The sequence below is a fragment of the Elephantulus edwardii genome, unplaced genomic scaffold, assembly GCF_000299155.1.
Source record: "Elephantulus edwardii isolate Elephantulus edwardi_28Jun2011 unplaced genomic scaffold, EleEdw1.0 scaffold00395, whole genome shotgun sequence".
NCBI classification, from domain to species: domain Eukaryota; kingdom Metazoa; phylum Chordata; class Mammalia; order Macroscelidea; family Macroscelididae; genus Elephantulus; species Elephantulus edwardii.
The window spans coordinates 1,200,205-1,210,285 of NW_006400145.1; the positions used below are offsets into that span (position 1 = coordinate 1,200,205).

General features: G+C 46.2%; 1 protein-coding gene across 1 annotated transcript in view; it reads right to left on the bottom strand.

Moving 5' to 3' along the window:
* Nucleotides 1–7,337, bottom strand: part of SKP2 (S-phase kinase-associated protein 2, E3 ubiquitin protein ligase) — a 53,701-nt gene extending 46,364 nt beyond the window's left edge. The window contains exons 1-2 of the mRNA XM_006902356.1: nt 7,330–7,337; nt 6,369–6,640 (exon numbers count right to left, since the gene is read on the bottom strand). Of these exons, the coding sequence (XP_006902418.1) occupies nt 6,369–6,640; nt 7,330–7,337 (280 nt within the window). The remainder of the gene's footprint in view (nt 1–6,368; nt 6,641–7,329) is intronic.
* Nucleotides 7,338–10,081: the final 2,744 nt, after the last annotated feature.

Consider the following 10,081-nt stretch of genomic DNA (forward strand, 5'->3'; position numbering starts at 1 on the left):
CGCTATGAGTCGCAAGCGACTCGACGGCACATAACAACAACAATGTGAAATCTATACTTGGACCAGGAGGCAGTTCTCAAAAGAGAGCAAGGAAACACTGCATTGTTCAAAACTGGGAAGAGTATATGCCAGGGATGTGCCCTATTTCCATACCTTTTCAACCTGTATGCAGAACAGATTATCCGGGAGGCTGGGCTCTAGGAGGAGAATTGTGGCGTCAGATTGGTGGAAGATCTATTAACAATCTGTGTTATGCTGATGATGCAACCCTGCTTGCTGAAACTGAGGAGGACCTCAAGCGCTTGTTGCAGAAGGTCAAGGACTGCATCCTTCAATATGGATTGAGGCACAATAGCAACAAACAAAGATTCTCACCGCCAGGCCAATTGACAGCATCAGGATGGACACTGAAGAGACTGAGATAGCTAACAGCTTTAGTTTGCTTGGTTCGACCATCAACATTCTTGGCACTAGCAGCCAGGATATTAAAAGACATATTGTGATGGGAAAGTCAGCTGTGAGGGACCTCTCCAGGGTACTGAAGAGCAGTGGGGTCACTCTGGAGACTAAGGTGCGCCTGATACAGGTCATGGTCTTTGCAATCACTTGCTATGCATTTGCGAGCTAGACAATGACTAGGGATGACAGAAGTCTTTGAGCTGTGGTGGTGGAGAAAAGTACTGAATATACCATGGATTGCTAAGAGAACAAACAGGTTCGTCCTGGAGAGGGTTAAACCAGGCTGCTTCTTGAAGGCAAGGATTCTGAAGCTTCATCTGACATACACTGGACATGTTGCAAGGGGAGACTCGTCCTTGGAGAAGGATATCATGCTTGGGAGGGTGGAGGGAAATTACAGGAGAGGAAGACCCTCTATGAGGTGACTGGGGTAATTAGGAAAGGTGTGTAGGAGACAGTGAGATTGGTACAGGAGAGAGCAGGGTTTAGTACTGCTGTAGATAGGGTCACTATGAGTCACAGGTAACTCAACAGCACATAACAACATATTAAAAAAAATAAAGAGTTATGCTCTGTGGACAAGACTTCTTTGGACCACTTCTGCTGTCAGGAGAAGGCTTGCCCACATGAATGAGAATCACCACTTCTGAAGGGGAAGCCCTTCTACCTTTGGGAAGCTGTCTGTGTGGCACAAATAAGCCCCTCTCTGGCCTTCTGCACCACTGACCTGTGCTACGTACTTCCTGCCAGTACAGTATCCACTCCACATACTTTCTGCCAGTATAGTATCCATTCCATGTACTTCCTGCCAGTATAGTATCCACTTCATGTACTCTATGCTAGTATGAATTGTTAAGCTTATTATTTTTGCCTTTCCAACTTGATTTCTAAATCTCTAACACAGAGCAAACACTTAAAACTTCTGATTTGTTTCCTACAGTGTGTTGCTTAAGAAACATTTTTTTTTACCTTATGCCCCTCTGAGTCTGAACACGAGCAGCTCTGGTGGTAAGCACTGGGCATGCAAGCAGTTTGAAATTACCAAGCACTCCTCAAAAGGTAAGTCAGTTCCCTTAAAGATTTACAGCCTCAGAAACCCCAAGGAGCGCTACTCTGTCTTAGGGGATCACCATGCGTTAGAAATCGACTAGATGGTGGTAGGTTTGCTATGGCAGAGGCTGGGTATATGGATTCAAAAAGACAGACAGCAATCCTACTGAGTCAAGAGCTATTAGTACTGAAAAATTTAATTGAAGTCTTACAGTTGTTTTTTAACCAAACAATAGCTAGGTCTGTAAAGTGTAATGTGAACAAGGAATCCTGGTGGCATTAGTGGGTTAAGTGTTGGGCTCCTAACTGAAAGATGAGAGATCTGGGTCCACCAACTATTCTTGAGGGAAAAAGAGAAGGCTGTTTACTCCCTGGAAGATTCACAGCCTCAGAAACCAAATGAAGAGTTGCCATGAGTTAGAATCAACTAAAAAACAATGGAACTACAAGGTGAATGGTAACACCAGGAAATAATCAACCACCTGAGATCAAGAGGGCAACATCTGCCCAGGGATAGAGATGGAAGGCAGAAAGGCATAGAAAGAAGGCCAATGAAAACAGGAAACACAGGGAGGGAACAGGAAGTTTGAGTTACATTGTGAGGATTGCAATCAAAACAAAAGCTGTATGAATTGTTGAATTATAACTAATTTGCTCTGTAAACTTTTACCCCAATCCTGAGAACAAGTTAAGAGGGGGGGTAAAAAAGGAAGTGTCTTTTACCACATTCGGTTAGTTAAGAAAATGATTACTACTGCATTCTTGTTGGCAAAAATAGCATTGACATTAAATTTTGGAGGGAAAGAAACCCAAACTACGGTTAACGGGATCAGACTAACAGCATTATTAAAGACAAAAGAAAAAGTAAACTAGCTTCCTTAGTGTATGATATTCTGTACATCAGTATTAACCTGCTTCACTTTTTTATTAAAGCCAGACCACAGGCTAAGAGCTTTATATCATATTCTTATTAAACTCTTTTAGCAGCTTATTAAGTATTATTACTCCATTTCACAGAAGGAGAAAATGAGGCACAGGCAGCTTAAACAATTTTTCAACATACTTGGTAAACAGTAAAATACTGATTTAAACACACATCTGTCTCATTCAAACTCCATGAACTACGCAAACCTTAAAAAAAAAAAAAGAGTCCAAAATTAAAGATAAGGATTTTTAAAAAACCAAACAAGAAGGGTTTCTTAACAGCTCACCACCCAAGTAAAGCTTTCTTAAAACTCTTCCATTAGAATCTGCAGTTCATCTTCCCACTGCAGTACTTCCAAATCCTCCTGATTTTGCTCTGTGCCATAGCATGCAACACCACTACCACTTGGCATGACATATAATACCGTAGGCTCCTGCAACTAGGAATGGACGTTTCAGTGTTGAATGAGTGAATGTTTAAATAACTTGCTAGCTAGAAAAACTTGGGGGAAGGTGAATATAAAATTTAATATTAATAATAAACCAAATGCTGTATCAGGATATAAGGGAGGTGTAATATAAGTTGGAGTTCACCCTGAGGCACTAAGGCATTCCTTAAGACTCTACTAGTTCTTAGATTATGCAAAGGCATTTGACTGTGTGGATCATAACAAATTGTGGCTGACTCTGAGAAGAATGGGAATCACAGAACACTTCATTGTGCTAATGCGAAACCTATACTTGGACCAAGAGGCAGTCGTCAGAACAGAGCAGGGAAACACTGCATGGTTCAAAATTGGGAAAGGTGTACGCCAGGGATGTGTCCTATCTCCATACCTTTTCAACCTGTATGCAGAACAGATTCTCTGAGAGCCTGGGCTCTATGAGAAGTGTGGCATCAGGATTGGTGGAAGATCTATCAACAATCTGCGTTATGCAGATGACACAACCCTACTTGCTGAAACTGAGGAGGACCTGAAATGCTTGCTGCAGAGGGTCAAAGACTGCAGCCTTCAGAATGGATTGAGGCTCAATGTCAAGAAGACAAAGATTCTTACCACTGGACCAGTTGGCAGCATCAGGATGGATGAAGAGATTGAGATTGTTAACAACTTTGGTCTGTTTGGCTTCATGGTCAACACTCTTGGCACCAGTAGCCAGGAAATCAAAAAACGTATTGCGATGGGAAAGTCTGCTGTTTAGGGACCTCTCCAGGGTATTGAAGAGCAATGGTGTCATTCTGGAGACTAAGGTGCGTCTGACACAGGCCATGGTCTTCGCTATCACTTGTTATGCATCAGGGAGTTGGACAATGACTACAGAGGATAGAAGAATTGGTGCCTTTGAGCTGTGGTGCTGGAGAAGAATATTGAATGTACCATGGACTGCCAAGAAAACAAACAGACTCATCCTGGAAAGGGTTAAAAAGGGCGGCTCCTTGGAGGCGAGGATTCTGGGGCTTCGTCTGACATACTTTGGACATGTTGTAAGGAGGGACCAGTCCTTGGAGAGGGACATCATGGTTGGGAGGGTGAAGGGATGGTGCAGAAGGGGAAGACCCTCTATGAGGTGGATTGATTCGGTGACTGGGGTAATCGGGATGGGTGTGTCAGAGGCAGTGCGATTGGCACAGGATAGAGCAGGGTTTAGGGCTGTTGTACATAGGGTCGCTATGAGTCACAAAGGACTAGATGGCACATAACAACAACAACAACAACAACAACAACAACAATAACAGTTCTTAAGTTTCTATTTACTGAATCCCTCCCTCCTGCGCATAAGGTAAACAATAGAGAAGAACTCTGCCTTATCTGCAAAAGCCCTCCCCACGATCTTTATTTTTATTTTCTACTCCCTTGTGATTATTTTTTGTTTACCTTCCTGATAATTCTCAATAAATGCAGAGAGGCTTGGGTGCTTTAGTCATCAGGACTGCTGGGCCCCCTGTCTTTACTCTCTCTTACCTCATTCTTGGTTGTCTGTCTCATTATTACTTGGTTTGCAACAAAAACTGATAACCCATGCTTCTGTTGTTGTGTACCATCAAGTCAGAAGCAATCATTGCTGACTCTCCAGTGGGTTTTCAGAGGCAGTTATTCACAGAGGAGGAGAATGCTCTTCCTTCTCCTATGGAGCAGCTGGTAGGTCTGTTCGGGATGGCAGCATAGATTCTTACCACTAGTGCATTATGTTTACTCTTTGGGGACTGAACTAGTCTTGGAAGTGCTCATTATTATTATTTTGGGAAGACTAGCAGTTCAGGGCTATTTAATGCATAGTTACTAGTTCAACACACTCAGTGATTCCACAGCAGGAAAACCTGGCAATCTGGTCTTGTAAAGACTACAGCCTGGGAAACTCTACCGGGGAGTTCTACTCTGTCATACTGGGTCACCAAGAGTTGAAAAACCTACCCCATGGCACCTAACAACAGCATTTCCATACAGCCACTACGGCTTCAGGGTTGGGTCAGGAGAGATGAAGGCTCGAGTTATGCTTGTACAAGGGTCTCTGGGTTATCACTGTCTGAGTTACAGAAAACTTGTACCTTCACTTACCATTAAGTCAACTTACCCTCATTATGAAATGAGTGGACACACCCTCCTCAAAACAAGTGCATCATCATAATTGGCTTCATTTGCTGCCATGTGCAGCTTTTACAACATGGAAGAGGCTTAGAGTCTTGTCTTGTTCTTACTAACCCAAACCCAAAAACCTACTGCCATCAAGTTGATTTCAATACATAAGCATCCCTCAATTGGCTTCCCAGGCTATAAATCTTTATGACAGGAGACTGCTAATCTCTCTTCCATGGAGCAGTTGGGAAATTTGAACTAGTGACCTTTAAGTTAGCACAAGAGGAAAGGCACTACACCATCAGAGTACCTTTCTTGCACTCAAGTAATGCTAAAGATGAACCATAAGCACATCTTCCAACTCACCTACAAATTCATATATACTCACTTAGGACCTGGTCTTATTCAAACCCAGGGACCTTACTGTATCCTGTCCAGCCTCACAATCTCTGATATACCTGAGCCTACTGTTAAGTCACTGTGTCAATCCATTTTGTTTAAGGTCTTCCTCTCTTTCTCTGACTTCTACCTTTCTCAGCCAAGACAAGCCCCTCCTAATAACATGACCAAAGTATGTGAGACAGTCTCACCATCCCTGTCTCTAAGGAGCACCTGGTTGCACTTTCTCTAAAACAGACTGGAGGATGGTAGGAATCTAGATTATTCTCAGGTTTTTGACTTGGGTGATTGAACAAACAGAACTACTTTCAAAAGTGAAAAAAAAAAAAAAATACCAGCAGGAGAACATTTGGGAGTAGGCCTGAGAGAGAGAGACAGAAGTCTCCTCAACTGAGTTTATTCAAATATTTTAGCAACATATGCATAAACACCTGGGGAAACCCCTTCAGGGCTTAATGGGAAAAGAATCCTGGAAGAAGCTTAGCTACACTAAGCTGGCTGGCTACTCCATGCCTTTCAGGAAGAAGAGTCTTTCTAAGGAATAGGGCAGAAATATACTGTCACGTGTTAAGATTTTTCAAGTCCATTACACACCAGGGAACAGATACCCATAAAGATTCCTGTAGGGTTCAAAGATAATTACTTCAAGCATTAATCATTTCAGAAAACAATTTCAAAATTGTTTTTGGCCTTGGCTCAGACTAACAGCAACAATCCACACAGCAGAACAAAACAATGCTTGCTCTTCCACAACCTCAGAATCCTCAGAATCACTGCTCTGTGTGAGCCTATTGTTTCAGTCATTATGCCCAACAGAGTTTAAAATTCAGCAACTTTAAATAAGAATACAGCCTCAAGGGCCCTGAACAAAGGTGGCAATGGGAATGGGGTCCATCTAGCCGAGCCCACTACTCCACTGACCCATATTCTGTGCTGGCCAGTTTTACCTGCATACCTTACCTGAATAGTTCTCTCGATTTAACTTGGTTCTTCGAACAATCACAAATTCCTTGTCATTCCCTTTCCCTTTCAGCCGCTTTCGTGGGGGACTCTGAGGCTGACTCAGGCTCGAGAGCAGTTCCTGGGGGATATTCTCACTGTCCACCTCCTCCTTTTCCAGGGCAGAGACCCCCATGCCTGAGAGCAGTTCAGAAGTCTTGTTTGAGTCCCATCCCCACGTGAAGTTCGTGGTAACGTTGCTACTCTGGTCTGGTATTTCCTGGAGGTGTTTCCTGTAGAAATGCACAATACCCCCTTTCCTTTCAAGAATTCATCCGTATAATGCCAAAACCCCAATTTAACCCAGTGCCATAGATTCCAACTCATAGGGACACTCTGTGACAGGGGAGTACTGCCCCAAGGGGTTTCCAAGGCTGTACATCTTTAAGGAAGCTGTTTATCTCCCATAGAGAGACCGTGGGCTCGAAATGCTAACCTTCTAGTTAACAGCCCAGTGCTTAACACCCTGTGGCACCAGGGCTCCAAAATACTGCCAAGGTAAGCATAAAAGACGCTGGAGTTTATGCATCCAAGAAAAGACTTCCGAAGCTGCTAACAAAATTTTATCTGTATGCGCCAGTAGAAAATTCCCAAGAAAAGAGAAAACTGGAAGGGTTCTGCTTTTCGACCCTGGAGGAAGGCCTCAGGAATTTCCTGCAGAGGAGAGGACAAGGCAGGCAGGCAGGCAACCATCCAGTGATGGAAGCCCCTTTCTGGTAAACCCTACAAAGAATGCCAAATAAAACCCCACGCTGATCACTGCACAAAGCATCCATCCACATCTCCCCCCTCCCAAAAGAGGCTAAACAATCATTCATAGAAATAATACAACCTTTGCGAAGATGTTAACAAGGAGCACACCCATGGCCTAAAAGACGACATTCCATTCATACTCTGCACCTTGTTTTTGCAGTAGGTTTACCTGTGCATGGCGTCCATCAACCCAGCTTTAAGCACACGCATTAGTTTGGACCTCCAGGGTTTGAGATTCCCGCTCCGGCGCGTGGCCACCCCCGGCGCTGAGCGCTCTCCCCGCGTAACTAGACCCGCGAACTGCAGCAACGTCCCAACGCCGCCGCGCGCGCACAGCGCAGCCCGCTCTCTCGGGCAGCCGGCTGCCCCGCTGCCTCTTGGGAATTGTAGTTCACGCCCTATCTTGCGGTCGCACTGGATCGGTCCCACTTCCTTCCCCTGCAGCTTTGCCGGACTCCCAGATACCCACAAGCCCCCGCGGCTGCTGCGAGGCGCCACTGCCCACGGCGGCGGGGCGAGGAGCGGAAGCGGGCGGCGCTCCGCTCACGGGGAATGTTAGCTTCTTGACTGGGAGGGGGACGGATTTTCCTTTCCCTGAAGCCCGCAGGCCTGCTGCTGGCCGTCGCCTCTTCCATCGTATCGTAGCCTGGGTCCCAGAACCTGGACGGCGGTGGGGAACGTGGAGCTTTTCGGTCCTGTCCAGATGCTGTCTGGCGCGATCGAACGGTGAGCTTGAGCGAGGGCGTGAGACGCTGCGGGGTCTGGGGCCGAGCGAGAGGCGGAGATGGAAGGGGACCCCGGTGATCCCAAGCGGCCGCTGCGTGGAGCTGGCAGCCCGGCTCGCCGCCCAGGTGGGCGTCACACCTGCTCTGCTCTCGGCCACAAAGCTTTTCTCCTTTACTGGTGTCGTGGGCGGCCCTTAGTCCCTCCAGAACGAGACAGAGGTCTGTCAACTAGAGCCTTTCCTCTGCTGTCCTGGAAGCAGCCCAGGCGTAGAGAGGGTCAGATTTGACGGGGCTTGTGGACGCGTTTTGTAAATTCAGCGCGGCTGGAAGGGAAAGGGTGGCTGCATTTTCGGGGCGTGGGAGACCACTGCGGCTCCTGCAGGCGCGTCCACTTGCAGCCTTGACTCAGTGGGAATAAAATAAGACTCCGATCGACTACAAAAGGCTTCTCCCCACCCCGGGGGCCCAGCCACCAGCGAGTTATTTGATTACTCTGGGCCAGCTGGCCGGGGCCGGTTGCGTCGCCGCCTAGAGCTGCGTTAGCCCATTACCTGCAGAGGAAGAATTTGGGGGCGTGAGAGTGGGTTGCTTGTCATATCCTAGGTAGGATGACCAGGCGGAATCCATTGTGCATTGCAAATTACTACAGCCATGGTCAAGTAAAAACAGTGGAAGAGGGGGAGAGGCTTAGTCGCAATAGAAGTGAAAAAGGACCTAGAATGCTCAAAATCAGGCAACCTGGCCTCATTTCCCAAATAGTAATTCTGTAACGATGGCGTGAGAATAATGCAGGTTAGGGCAAGGTTCATGGGGCCGCTATGAACCATAGTGCATTCGATGGCACTGCCTAACAACAGCAGGAACATGCTATCTGAAGCATGGTGGTCTAGTCTGTATCGAGTTTCCCCAAAGCTAACCCCAAAGCTGCGTGTGTGTGTGCGTAGTAAATCTACCAGGTGCTCCAAAGGCAGTGGTATACTACTGGATTTACAGCCTCTAAAACCCTTTGTGAGGGAACTCTGGTTGGCCGGTGGTAAGAAGCTGCGGTGCAACCCCAAAGACAAACAGTTGGAATCAACCAGTTGCTCCTTGGGAGAAGAAAGGGCAGTCTCCTCCAGTGTGCTTTACTGCCTCTGAAAACCCACTGGAGCATCAGCTCTCTGTAGGTTCCACCTCGACAGCACACAACAAAACCCTTTGAAGGATCACCTGTGAGTTGGAACTCGACAGCAGTGAGATGCTTTTTGACATACATACGTTCATACGTCTTAATAAAAGATTATTTTCTCTAGGAAAACAAACAGATTCATCCTGAAAAGTGTTAAACCGGGCGGTTCCCTGGAGGCAAGGATTCTGGGGCTTACTCTCTGACATACTTTGGACATGTTGTAAGGAGGGACCGGTCCTTGGTGAGGGACATCATGCTTGAGAGGGTGGAGGGACAGCGCAGGAGGGGAAGGCCCTCTATGAGGTGGATTGATTAAGTGACTGGGGTAATCGGGATGGGTGTATCGGAGATGGGGTGATTGGCACAGGACAGAGCAGAGTTTAGGGCTGTTGTACATAGGGTCGCTGTGAGTTGCAAGCTACTCAACGGTACATAACAACAACAACATACTGTATAAAGTATACACCCTGCCTAGGTGTGTGCTTTTTTCAAGCTTAGTCCTTAGCTTGAAGAGGAACCTCTTATTGACAGAGACAGGAATTCATTTTAGTTTGTTCTTGAAAGTAGGGGATATTGCTATCATATATCACTTTTAAACTGTTCTCTCCCTCATCTGTTTCAATGCTGCTCGACTGAGGTGTCTTGTCGTTTGCCTGCCTTCTGCCCTGCTAAGCTTCCCACGGCCAACCCAGTTGCACGCAGCTTTGGGGGTCCTCCGGTTACCAGATACATAATTTATCCAGTTTTTCTCAGTCTTACCCCAACCCTGATATCCGTCTCTTTCTACAACAGTGGCACCATGCAGCATTTGTCCTTTTGTGACTGAAATACTTCACTCAGCACAATGTCCTCCAGGGTCACCCATTTTGAATAATATTGCATGAGTTCCTTGTTTTTCAACGCAGCATAGTATTCCATTGTGTGAATATACCACAGCTTCTCTGTCCACTTGTTGATGGGCACTTGGGTTGTTTCCAACTCCTTGCTATTGTGAACAAACCCGCGATAAACATGGGTGTGCATATATC